Here is a 13,993-nt window from a genome sequence, read left to right on the forward strand (position 1 = left end):
TTCCCAATCAATATTTGTATTTTATCAGCTGGATTTGTACCAGTTATTGCTATAATTGTTACAGTTGCACGATCACATGCGGAAGAAGTGGAACGACTTAAGGAACGTTATGAAGCACAGGTTAGCACACGCATTCGTGATTTCTTTTTTTTTCTTTTTCTTTTCGAATTTTCTAGAGCTAGATTCGTTGATTTTTTTCGTTCCTATAGCAACGGGAATGGGATTGTGAATTTATTTTTGATCTACTTAACCTCGAACTCTTGACTTAGCCATCACCTGACATTTTTATTTGGTTTTTTTTTCTAGTTTATTAAATTTTTCATTGCTACACGACTTCTTCTTGATCTGTGAAGAGCGAGAACTTATGGATATATGTATTGGATTAATGGAACACAAATACTGCACAGTCTATAATTCCTTTATTTCCTAAAATTTAAATTTAAAAATCAAAATTCTCAAATAAGGTCAAAAAATTCTGCTTTAAAATATGCGTTTCTTCAAATTTCACTGTATTCTTCAATTTTTCAGATAGTGTTTCGAGATCCTTCATCCGTCTTCCTTCTTTTAGCCCTTCTATACTCTCACCGTAGGCCTTTAATTGATCGAATTCAAAAATAAAAAAACAAAAAAAAAAACCACATTACTTTTAAAATGATCTAATATTTTGGTAAAAATCTTATTTGGAAGGAATATGGAAAGTTTTTGTAATATTGCAAAAAAAAACCCTGTGTATCCGTATCCTGTGTGTAGATACATCCAAATAAACTGATACTTAATAATGATATCCTCCAGTGGAAATGCCAGTTCATTTTCAATATCTCTTTCCTCATTTTCAATTTCTCCTTTCGTTTACTTTTCTTATAGTTCTGGCAAGTTAATTAATAAAACGGTGAGGAACTCAAGATTACATGGATTTAAAATGTTCGTTTTCCTTCTCTTCCCAGAATTTCAAATCCAGGATCCGAATATGTCTTTGTCCTCTAGTATAGTGATGGATTTCTCACGGATTTCTCCTTTTCCACTTCTTCAGGATTTTTTCCTAAATTTTCCTGAATTTTATCAGGTACCATACAAATACATAGTGTGAAACCATGCGTTATTAACAATAGGCATGGCACAGCAATTACCTCAATGTCCTCCTTTGTTGTAAAGTCGGCATAATTTTCGTGTATCTTGTTGTATATTGGTGCAAGGTAGATTGTTACAGTAAGACCTTAATTAAAGGCTCTTAGCTCCGTTTCGTAGGTGGTAGCATCGATTAGTTCCTATTTTTTTTCTACTGATCTTCCTACGAACGAAAATGATGCGAAATTTGTTAATTAGCGAGAGGGAACAGAGTTTGAAAGAATACAAAATTAAGAAGGTAATTAAGAATAATTCTGGTGGAATTCTCACTGTCACAATCTGATCGGCTCAATATACAATAGGATCGGCTGACAGTTGTATTTTCACCTCAAAAATCGGTTATTCATGGCCTCGTTTACCTTGTCATGTGCTAAAGTACAGTACCACCAACAGCTTTCACAACTTTTACAATATCCGCTCGCTGGTCGATAATACGAAGAAACGGGAATGGAAAATGTAAACTGTAAAACTACGAGATTTTTTCTTTTAATTTTTACAAGCGCACTATGCGAAACTGTGCATTTACGAGCTTAAATTCAACTAGAGGAATTACTGTAAGCATATGAATGGTGTCTTTTTTCGTTAGCAAATCTCGCAACTAAATCTCATCGATTTTCTCATTTCATCGCAGTTTATTTAATTTTTAATTTCGATGACTAATCTGATCCATGAAGTGAGGATTACTGTAATCCTTTTGAAGCCTGTTCATGATGGACTGAATGAGCATGTGATTCACTATTAACTCGCACGTTTTGGTATATCGCCCAACTCTCGTTGAAATGTTTGAAATTTCTTCAAGTCGGATTCTGGGGGAGACACATAGAAATTCTCAGTTTTTTTTAAGAGATACCGAGTAATAAAATGCTTTGCATGCAAACATACCCTAAGGTACTTGTGTTTTTTTTTGTTTTGGATCTCAAATGAAGTTAAATGCCATGAGTTGCTCTTTCTCGAAATTCTTTCGATTACTGTATGGCAAATATTTTATTTGGTGCGGGTGTAGCGCAGCCGATGAAGGGTACTGAGGAGTTCTGCTGCGTAATTGATGGTTCGAAACCGCTTTGAAGCCAGAAAAGTAGAATAACCATAATGGGACTACGATAATTACCGTAATAGCCAATATCCAATAGCTATAGAGGTTTTTGAATAAGGAAGTTGTATACTGTTATTTACAGACATGCTTTTATTGAGGCGGCGTAGCGCAGTCGGTAAGAGGTTCCGTTGTGACTGCAGCATGATCAGTCGAGGGTTCGATTCCGCTCTAGTGCGTACCAAGCCTTTCATCCCTCCGGGATCGATAAATTGGTGCCAGAATTATCTGGGGGAATAAAAACCTTGACTTGATACATCGACTAGCCTCCGCAAGTGATTATAAGGCTGCGCATAGGTGCATAAATCTCAAACCTATCTGAATAGAGGTGAACGCGCGTTGGTGCATCCCAAGCGGATTGATTAACGTCTGATATTTTATTTCTTATCCAGTTTACCGTAAGCCTAAGGCCTTGCTTGTGAATTTTAACGAGTATTCTCCACCATACATACTGACGAGTGCAGTAAAATACTAACATCGTTATGTTTGATTTTCTTCTGGCGCACAAACACGAAACGAAAAACGGCAACGTTTCTGCAATTCCATAAGAATTATAATTTCTGACTTAGAAATAAAATTTCTTACTTAAAAACTGCTTGAAAGGCTCGTTGGTATTGATATTTCCGGTTTTCTAGACCTTTTAAGAGCTTCACCTTTTAAGAGTTTTTTTAAGACTACATCTCATATCGATTGAAAGTCTTGTCAGATCAATTTTTCATCTTTTAGGATTTTTTCGACTTGTACGAGGCTCTTTTAATCTTATATACCGTTTTAATGCTCTTCCTGAAAACTTAGCATCGTTCACCAAAACCTCATTTTCCCGAAATTGTTTTCGTGTTTGCTTGTCCTCTTCACATTTTTTCAGAGAAAATTTTTTAAAATTATATTCTAGGCTAAAATATACGTTACATACGTGGAATAAATACGAAACAAAACTACATATTTCCACCTGAGTTTGGTTTTGTTGGGTTTTTCAAGACAAATTTTCTCAATCTCTGTGTAAGCCCAGTCACTGGCCATTTTTTCCATTTAATGGGACCGACATTTGTTTGGTTAGTCAAGAAGATGGCGCATGAAACCAGCTAAACGTCGCCATTTATGACATCTAAAGTGGACTTTTTTCCCCAAGTGTCACTCATTGCGTCACATCCAGGGAACTAAAGAGTGAAAAAAAGAAAAAAAAGTCCATAACCTAATGACTTTCAGTTGACGGAAAAGGCGAAAGAGTCGGAACGATCGTTAGAGGATGAACGAAGCAGACATGAGGCCGAGGTGGAGGCGATGAGTCGACGACATCAAAAGGTATGACGAGTGGATTGCGAAAAGAAATTAAAATAAATTCTTTTGGGGACATGAATTCTGATTTCTTTGTAAACTTTTTGCAGGTTGTCACATCCTTAGATGAAAAAATTGCCGAAGGTGAAAAAATGATCGAAAAATTGAAAGCTGACAAAAAAGCGCTTCAGATTGCTCTCGCAAACGATAGCGATCAGCGTAATCAGGTTTGTTTGCAAATTTTTCCTTCATTCAACGGATTCAATGTCCGAATTCTATAATCATGACTTTATGGAAGAAAAATAGTTGAATGGGAGATAGAATATGAAAAAAAAAGACGAAAAAAGGAAGAGAATAATAAATTAAAAATTGCTCCTAGCTGCTTCAAAAGGTGGTGATGGTGGGGAGGAGAATGTTTGAAAGGTTTCTTTTTTTTTCTGTTTTCTTTTTTCTTAGAAACGTTTTAGTACACGTAGTTGAACATTTCGAAGGAGAAAAAGAGAGAACTTAACATGTGTTTAATGAACTTTATTTTTCGAAATTTATTTATTTTGTAGCTTTAAACACCCACAGTTGTACCATAAAAAATATTTTGAAAAAAAAGGCACAGCTCATTCTAGAATTTTCACCTAGGCACAGCAAAATTGGTCCTTCTAGCATTATGTATGTGTCGTGGGTTAACAGGTCGTTCTACGAAAGATAAAAATTTTTGCCGAGAATCCATTGACATTACCGCTTAGCAGTCATCACATATTCCGAAGAAATTTATCTGAAGACCATCGATTCGCGTTCCTATCGCGGATGATATGTTTATTAAGGCTTTCGATGAGCTTATGCTCATCGAATACTGTGATCGATGGTCGATTATAGGGAATACCAAGCATGTTAGATAAAAAGTGCATTGATTAATAGATAAACGCATTTTTTTCATCGATCACCTGCAGAGAAATACTGTTTTGTTAGGGGGCGATTATGGATTTCCTCGGGTTTTTTTTCCGGAAGTTAATTAGGTCACCAAGTCACAAAATTCTACGCACTATTTTCTTCAGACTATTTTTCCACCATGTGCCACCCCCACCTTATTACAAAGCGCAAATTTCTCCTCGCTGTGAAAACTTCGCATAATATTTTTTCTTTTTTTTCCTTTCTCTAATATTTATATTTATATTTCTCTAATAATATAATACAACCTTTAGATGTTGACAAAGGAGATAAATTCATTGCAAACAGCATTGGAATTTAAAAGTAGCGAAATGAAGGATTTACGTCAGAAATATCAACAGGTAAGAGATTTTTCTTTAAAAAACATTAGATTTTTTTTTTACAAATTTATATTTTGCCTTTAAAATCCATAACACGTAAGCATGGAAAGGAATTTGAGTACTAACACCGTTGTTTTTTGTTCTCCTTTGATGAAGTGAGGGCATTCCTTTTAGAATGATATTTAATTTTGGAAATACATGCTAAAAAAATAACCTAGAAATAGCTCATTTTTTTATCTTTGCGAACCGTGGATTTTATTTTTATGTCTTTTTTTTGGATGTCCATGTTTATGATTTTTGGAATGATTAGTGATGTTTATATCTTTTTTTAAAGGTTGCATTGCGGGTGGAGGAAATACCAGTGAAGGAACTTGAGATTACTAAACTAAAGCATAAAGTAATCGAATTGAAACAGGCGTTGGACCAGAAGCTGAACCATGAGAAGTAAGCGATCCTTATTTTTATTACTATCATATCATTGAATGTGTCTTAACCGTTTTACGACAGCGCGGTTCAACGGTGAGCGGCACACGCTCATTTTTTTCCATAAAGTTCCTAATTTTTTGAAACATTTCTAGCATTTAAAGGGTTTAGTATTATTTATTACTATTTATCTGTTCGAATATAGCTCGTAGAAGTCGATTAGAGCCAGATTACGCAACAAAAAAACCAAAGTACTTAATGGTGTAAGGACCTTTTCATCATTGAGGTTTTTTCCAGTCATCACTCCACGAATCTGAGGTGGTACGGATTTTAGGTGGAATACTCGTATATAGATCGTAGATTATGGAGATTATGGTGATTGTGCCCGATTCTTTCTAATTGCCGTAAAAAACAGCCCGGAAGAGACGGTTTTGAGCGTTCCGGGGCGCTATTTTCTAAAATGAGTTCGATTGGAGCGCGCCAGCCTTGTGCACGCGCCGAATCGTGGGGTGATACCTTTAAATGAATTGAGTTTAACTTAGCTTACCTGGGTATATCCCGGATAAGGGTGATAGTGCTAGCTACTTCTTATATTATAGTTTATATTTTCTTATTTTTTTATTTTTTCTATAAATTATCATTTTTATTTTTATGTTTATTTATACCACTATGTTAGTATTTTATATTACTGTTTACGTTAATATTAAGAACACTGATTTTTAGAATTTAATCCAGAAAATCGCGATAGGTAACTAATGTTTGTTACCCAAGCCTTCCCTAAGGGTAAAATCAAGAATGATACGTTTACTGTTGTAGAAAAAATCATAAAATTTTCTTTTAAGGGATCAAAGATTGCAGCCACTTGATCGGGATTTTAGTAGGTTAGGTTAGGCACGATTAGATCGTTGATGAATATCTTATGAGCGGAAAAACTTCAAAAAAAAAAAAGTAAAGTAAAACGCTGTGAGACCACCTGAGTGGAACGTTGGTGACCAATTCCTGGTGGTTAAATAATTGTTTTTTTTTGTCAAATATATTAATATTATTAATATTAAGGATACTAGTACATCAAAATGAAGAACTGAAACGTCAACAATTAGCGATCGAAGAGGAACGTGAAAGTATGCAACGCAGTTTCGATGTGATGGTGTATCGTTATGAAACCGGTGACGATCTCGATTCAAGTGGAGGTCAGAAACAAAAAACGTGAGTTGAATTTAACTTTTTGTATTAGTGAATATAGAAATTCGCAGAAAAATGGTCCCGCAGATTGTATAAAAAAATTTGGTGTATCTCACTTCTTCCTTAAAGTTCAGGCATCGTCTTGGACGAGAAAAAGAGAACTTTTAGGGATTTTTGCTGAATTTGTTTATTTAATTGTAGAGATTTTTCTTCTCACTCGAACTCGTTGAAAAAAAATTCTTAATCTCTTTCAGCTTCGATAAATGTTTGCATAGAGAAGGTGATTTAAAACCGTAAGTTAGCAGCAGTTTTGAAATCTTCAATTTTTCATAATAGTAATTTTGGCCCTTTTTTCTTACCTTTTTTTCCTTCTCATGCGAGTCTTTTTTTTACAAGAGTTCAGTGCAGTTCTAAAAAACATTTACATTTTCAAAAATTTCATAAACGAAATAAAATCTCTGATTATTTTTAGTGGCAAAGTACAGTTTCGTTCACGTTCCAGCAATTCGGATCGTCCACATTCGAATGCGAGACTTTCACAGATTTCATTTTGTAAGTTTCGAACAAATATCGAATTACTTCTCTCTAAATGTGTTTTGAACGATTAACTACCAAGTTAGTCTTCCAATTTCCTTTGAAATGCTCCTTCGGAATATTTGTACCGTGCAATTTTTGTTTATATATTTTCGTCTGTTTGTTTACTTCTTTATTGGGAGCAGCAAAAAAGGTGAAGGCACAGGATCAACAGAACTTTGACTTTTCTCCCTTCTTTTGCGTAACATTCCGTATTATTGCATTTTTTCACAGTACCTCTTACAGTTTTTAATTTCATACTTGGGTTTAAAACACCTCATGGTTCCTTCTTCCTAATCCTTAATTTCTAGTGACGGGGTCGCCAACTGGTGGAATTACACTCTTTCCTCGGTCTTCCTTAAACAATAGTTATTTAAAAATTAACAAAAATTATACCAACATAAAGAGAACCAACATCGCTGTGCTGTAGAGAAAGAAATGCTGCTCCAGATTAGTTATTGTACAACTTTGAACTCTTTTTCTTCTGTGCGAGGATTTAAATTTAAGAAATTTCCATTACCTACGCATCCATCTGATGAATAGTTTTTTTTTGTGCAAGGCTGCGCTCTTCACTGCTAACTTTGGTCGTCCAAGTAAAATATACTATAAGTATAAAAAAGGAAATATTTTGTTTATATCATATATAAGTGTATGATATGAACCAAATATCTCCCTTTATTCTTCTTTTAAGGGTTTAGAAATTTTTCGAATTTTTTTCTAATCATTTCGGACTCTAACCCACGTACATACATACATCACGCGATTGGAAAAACTTTAAAAATTAAGCCATAAGGTAGCTGACCGATAATCCTTATTAGTTTTGCTCCAGGAAAGAGCATACCAGCGTTATTACACTTTTACATCAGGTTTCACACTTCCCAACCTTTTTTTCTTTGTTTTTTAATGTTATTTCTTTTTAATTTTTTTCAAAAATTCTTTTCTAGCGATTTGAAAAAAAAAACACTTTTCAGAAATAATATAATTAATGAACAATGTGTGTATTCGTAGGTGAAATGGATCGATCAACGGACCGTGATTCACTCATCCGTTCCACCGTATCAATGTACGCGTCACAAGTTCAATTGCCGGAAAATCATGCGGATGACGTCATCTATGCTCCTGACGAGATAATTACAAGCAGTGGTAGGTGGTATACGGTAGCTTAGCGGAAAGTTCTAATAGTTCTAATAATATTCTATTTACACTTTATAGGATTAAATAATCGAACTGAAAGCTTGTCTTTATGCTCGAAAGATGACGTTGAACGAAGCGTGAACGGGTCAGAAATTTCGATTTTAGCACGTTTTTTTTCTTCAAAATTTCATAGTATTTATTATTTATTTATATTATAGTATTTAATATGGTTTTTTCTATAGGAATCTTCATACACAAGCGGATTCTGGCATTGGATTATGATATTCATATACGAGTCACTTGATCTCAGCTTAGTTAGTATGAAATAATTATTAATATTCCTATTTGCGACTACATACTAAGTATATTTTGTGTGTTGCTTTGAAAATATGCCTTTATCTGTTGATGTTCTGTCGGTGACAGCGAATATGGTAATATTGGGATGATTTTTTTTGGTTTTGTTTTTTTTTTCTCCTAGCTTTTATGCGTACATCATACACACACACATACACACCGCCACCTCGTGCTTTCTTTAAATAGGAGAGGAAGAAGAAGAGAGAAAAGCAAAAAGTATGGCCGCTTAATCCTAGATCCTTGTTCTCATCGTCATCGTCGTCGTCTTCGTTTGTTTTTTTTTTTTTTGCTCGCTCACTCAAACTCACAGCTGTTCTACCTTCTGCGCCGCTTCAAACAGATTTTCTTTTTAAATAGCATTTTTTTCCCCTTCGTTGCCGAATTCGGCCGCCATGAATTCCGATAATTGTACTCATTTGCGAATAAAATATGCTTTTTGTGCTGTGAAGTTTATAATTCTCAGAAAAAAAACGATGATTTTACGTTGGATCAATCCGTACGTATATCTGAACTCTAGATGACATCAACGAGGGTGTTACTACTAATTCATTAACGAATACGCACGTCATCCATGGCGTTCTGTATCGAAGTGCGTTCCTGCGGGCTCCAATGGAGGGTCCCAAAGTGCTCCAAAAGCTACATGAGACCCATATTTTCGTATTTTTGAAAAATAATGGTTCAAACTCTGGGTCCTGAGAGATCATTCAAAGAATTCAATTCATCCCATTTTATTTATCTGAGATTTCGATATCAAAGCTGTGGCTATCGTTGCTTACTAAGTACTGCCAAAGCAACAGGAGTTCACAGATGTCATTAGTATAGAATTCTGAAGATGTGTTATCATAGATTCTTGAAAAGACTGCAAATACAAGTAAAGGAATTATCGAATAGTATTTTGTGTTTTTTGGGTTTTCGAGGGACACCGCCACTGGAATAGTTCACTTATTCAAACTTTTTTTTAAAATCGTGACAGTTTTAGTTCATATTAATTAATCCTGATTAATCCTGACTTTACTTTTTAATTAATTCAGCTTTTGAGTACTCCAAAAATAAGAAACACAGTTCAAGTATTTAAGACCTCAAAATATTCGAAAAATTAATAGTTATCACAATCACAAGTATGAATGGATATGTACTTGCGTGTCAAATTTTTTCGAGTAGAGATAAGGTTAGTTGAAATAAGGTTCTAAATTCTAAACGTTCTTGTGTTCAATATTTCCGATGGAATGGACATTGGAGGATTTTGTGAGGCATTTAACATCTGACTGGTCCGAAAATTCACTGAATTCTTAGCATCATTGAGAACTTCCCCATAACCCTGAACAACTGTCTTCACTTCTGGGGACATCAGGAAATCGCTTGGATTGTTCGATACAGCTATGATCTATAAAGATTACTTCGTCTTTATGGATTTTCAGGTGAGTTTCAATTCCTAGATCATTCCCATACTATTTGCTTGTGTAAATAGCGCCACCTTGTTGAATCGAGTACGGTCAAAACAATTATTGTACTCTCTAACAATGAGCTCTCGCTCGCCTTCATCGTGGACGTAAAGAGTCCGTGAGAATATTACGCATTGACCACCTGCTCATAATTTTTCTGGGAAAACTTTTACCACCTTAATGTTACGGACCTTAGTAATTTATGGCACCAAATTATAAATGCAAAATTTTTCATAAAAATCAAAAACAAACTCAATTTTCGAGAAATTGCAATGAAAAGGATAGAAACACAGGGAATATGGGGATAAATAAATGTTTACTTTTACATGTTGCGCAGTTTTAGGTCTGTTTCGGATATAAATTTGTACTTGATAATTTTCTGCTATAAATAGCTGTTAAGTGACTAAACAACTACTTTTGAGATAATAAATGAAGAAAAAAATATTTTTTTTTCTAATATTTATTCGAAAATTCAAATACCTATCTTTTAAAAACTATTTGTTTTTTTTCAAACGCTTCATTTGATTTGATTATTTTTGTAGCATTTGTTAGCATCATAGAATATTCTTTTGGCTAAATCTCCATCTTTATATGATCGTTCTGAGGTTATTTTATTATTGTTACTTTTACTAACGTAAACATTGCTGTCTGCAACAATTATGTCATTAAATCTGCTGTAAGCACGGAAATGCGATTAAAAAACCACCCCAATCCCTTCCTTATTTTTCCGGAAATCCTTGCAAAGGGCAAAAAATCTCATTTTTTCCAGTATTTTCTAAAGTATTAACTCTAAACTGTTTTTTTTTGTATTACCACAAATATTAGCAAAGATCTCGTTGTTGCAATTAATTACGAATATTACGGTAGTCGGCGGGACACTTGTTCGCCAATGTGTCGGTTCGATATTCGGCGGCGATAATGAGGATGGGGTGAGCAGAGGCGCAGAGTGTTCGAGGTCAGGTAGCTAATTCATTTCATTTCAGTTTATTTAAAATTAAATTAATTAATAAATTTGTTTGGAATATTTTGCCGAAACCCAACTTCTTCACGTCATGTACAAAATGTCCCAAAATGTTGACACAGTACGCCTCTTAATCGATTTTGAATAAGGACAACTATGCCAGATATCGTATTCGAAGTTTCAAAGTTTGTTCTCACTTGTTTTATTTATTAAGGATGAAAAAAGATAAAGGCTTTGGTGTATCAATCCGCTTGGGACCCGCGCCACCACGTTCACTTCAATTCAGAATCTTTTGAGGTTTACGAACGTGTAACTGGCCTATACAATGACTTTCTGAAGCCAACCGATGTGTCAGGTCACTGTTTTTATCCTCGCAGACAAGTCTGGTTCCAATTTATCGATCCTGGAGGGATGAAAGGCTTGGTGAGCACTAGGACGGTGTCGAACCTCCAGTCGATTGTGCAGACAGCGGAACCTCTAACCGACTGCGCTACATCGGATTTTGAATGAGATGAATTAAAATATTATAGGATTCAGTTATCGTATTCAAAATCTCAAAGTTTGCTTTAATTGTTCTATTTATTTAGGATAAAAAAATGTAAAGGCTATGTGGTATCAATCTGCTTAGGATGCTCCAAGACGTTCGACTGCAATTCGGAACTTGAATCCGGCCTATGCAATGATTTTCGGGGGGGGGGGGGGGCTAACCGATGGACCAGGTCAGTGTTTTTATCGTCGAAAATAAGTCTGGTACCAAATTTGTCGATTCCGACGGGATGAAAGGTTTGGTTGGTCCTCGGTTGGTTTCGAACCATTGACCGTGTAGTTGCAGCCTGAAAATCATAAAAAAATAAGATCAACCTGAAAATTATAAAAATTATCTTTCGATTTCCTTAACTTCATTTCGAACGATTTCGAACCATCAATGGAATATACAGTCACGGACCTTTTACCGACTGCGCCACACCTGCCCCTGTTTCATTTATTTGTCTTTTCTTTTTGAATTTCATCCATTTACATTGGATTTTTCTTTTTATTTTCAGCGTTTCCAGTACATTTTTCGGTGACATTTCCTTCCAGAACATCTCTAATTGCTCTATAACCTCTATAGAGCTGCTCAGTAGTGCTTGACGCGTTCAACCAGCCGCTCATGACCTCATCGTCGGCAATCTTTTTGTAATGGATGATCCTAATCCTTAACGAAACCTTTTCATTAGCGGCGTAACGCAAACACCTGCTGACGCAATCGGCGCAATATGAAGCCCGCCGAGGTGAAGACCACCTATCGAGAAGTCACCGTATCATATGGCTAGGTCAAACAATCGCTTTGCGCTTTTACCGGATTTGGCGATTTTTTTTTCTGGCGAAATTTCTAATATTTCAACCTGTTACGGATAAATACCTCTATTTTTCTTAATATATCACACGGCAAATTTACTACCATTTAAATTTACGTCTATATATTTTCCTCATTTCCTTTACTAGTTAAATTTTCCTCTTCTCAGTTAGGGCTGGGGGAATGTTGTTTGTTTATCTCCTCTTATTTATTTCCTTATTTAATGTATCTTTCTTCTTCTTCGAACAGAGTTAGTTTCAATTTAATGAATCTATGGATTTTAGTTCAAGGATGTTATGACGACAAAAACATCCTTGAAGTAAAATCCATAGATCTATTGTCTTTTATCTCTGTATTTTTGTGTATTTTTCAAGCCTATTTTTTCATTTTCGCTTAAATTTTTTTCAAACCTGTATTTGCCGCCTGAAACTTTATCCATGAATCGTTTACAGTATCTCACCATTCGTCTCTTTTGGTCAAGCAGGAATTTATTTACAAAAAAAAACAAATAATTACAAAATCCAGTACAAAATTACATCTTCATTGATTCATTTTCATTCCATTACAATACAAAAGAACAAAATTAGTTTCACTGTAAGAAGATTAAGTAGTATTTCGAGGAGGTTCGATGAAAAAAAAGAGAACTTTTCGATATTTTCACTACATTTGTTTATTTATTATTAGCTATGTATCTCAAGGCATTTTTCCTGTCTAGTTTTATTTATTGATTTACCAAACTGAATTTTAGCAATAAGAAGTGGATTGAAGAAGAAGGAGACAACGAGAATGTCAAAGAAGACAACTAGTTATAAAATATCTCCAAGTTATGTTTAAGAAAAATGTAAGAAAAATAACTTTACTTCTCAAATTGTGTAATTTTTTGTCCACTATCTGTTTACCTATTTATTTATTCACATACGCCATAGTTCCTGGAAAACGGAAAAGAAATGAGTCGGATAATTCCTAGAAATTAATGCTTAGTAATGAGCAATTGCATAATTCTCTTGAAGACATCACCCCACGAGTCTGAGGTGGTACGGATTTCAGGTGGAGTATTCGAATACGGGGTCGTAGATTATGGAAAGAGGGGGAGGGGGGAGGGTGATTCTGTCCATTTCTTCCTAATTGCCCTAAAAAATGGCCCGGAAGATGCGGCGTGTGCACACGGCTGGCGCGCTCCAATCGAACTCGTAGAAAATAGCGTTCCGGAACGCCCGAAGCCGTATCTCCTGTGCCGTTTTTTTTTACGGAAATTGGGAAGAAATGGACGGAATCACCCCCCTCTCCATAATCCACGATCCCGTATATGAATACTCCACCGGAAATCCGTACCACCTCGGATTCGTGGGGTGACGCCTTTAATTTTGCTGAAATATTCCCTTAAATGACATTGTCATGGAGTTTTCCATGAAAATCATTACAGTACCTCCGGTTCTGGATACTGTCCTCCTATACAATCCGGATAACGGATTCGGTCAGCAACATTGTAAATCCTTTCAGTAAATCTACTGTGCCGCTGCCGCCGCCTACTTACATATACTGTCCTGTCCTTATGCGCGATAAGAAGGACTGCATCTAATTAATCGCATTCATCTTATACAGCCCTATCGGCAGGCTTTGATTCAGGTCACATGACTTATTTACCGCGCTACAACCGCAAAGTCACATGCAAATATCTGCGCTAATCTTACTATACGAGTAGTGGAGTAGATTCGATTTGATCTGGTTTTTGAACTGAATTTGATTTTTCACAAATTTCACTTGGAAATTATCTTGAGAATTTTTCCTGCGCTTAAAATATCCATGTTGAACTCAATTAGTATCCGTTTCCAGAAA

At 35.3% G+C, this 13,993-nt stretch overlaps 1 protein-coding gene across 4 annotated transcripts in view; it reads left to right on the forward strand.

The window, feature by feature from the left end:
• Window positions 1-8,346, forward strand: part of RB195_008422 (uncharacterized protein) — a gene marked incomplete at both ends in the record, with an annotated part of 49,816 nt that extends 41,470 nt beyond the window's left edge. For 2 of the 4 annotated variants that reach the window (XM_064194906.1, XM_064194910.1), the window contains 11 exons: window positions 65-120; window positions 3,422-3,517; window positions 3,601-3,717; window positions 4,687-4,773; window positions 5,087-5,196; window positions 6,232-6,381; window positions 6,612-6,650; window positions 6,830-6,909; window positions 7,939-8,073; window positions 8,143-8,209; window positions 8,307-8,346. In XM_064194906.1, coding sequence (XP_064046051.1) covers window positions 65-120; window positions 3,422-3,517; window positions 3,601-3,717; window positions 4,687-4,773; window positions 5,087-5,196; window positions 6,232-6,381; window positions 6,612-6,650; window positions 6,830-6,909; window positions 7,939-8,073; window positions 8,143-8,209; window positions 8,307-8,346 — 977 coding nt within the window. The remainder of the gene's footprint in view (window positions 1-64; window positions 121-3,421; window positions 3,518-3,600; window positions 3,718-4,686; window positions 4,774-5,086; window positions 5,197-6,231; window positions 6,382-6,611; window positions 6,651-6,829; window positions 6,910-7,938; window positions 8,074-8,142; window positions 8,210-8,306) is intronic. The other 2 variants (XM_064194909.1, XM_064194911.1) reach the window with 1 other exon arrangement.
• Window positions 8,347-13,993: the final 5,647 nt, after the last annotated feature.

The sequence above is a fragment of the Necator americanus genome, chromosome III (assembly GCF_031761385.1).
Source record: "Necator americanus strain Aroian chromosome III, whole genome shotgun sequence".
NCBI classification, from domain to species: domain Eukaryota; kingdom Metazoa; phylum Nematoda; class Chromadorea; order Rhabditida; family Ancylostomatidae; genus Necator; species Necator americanus.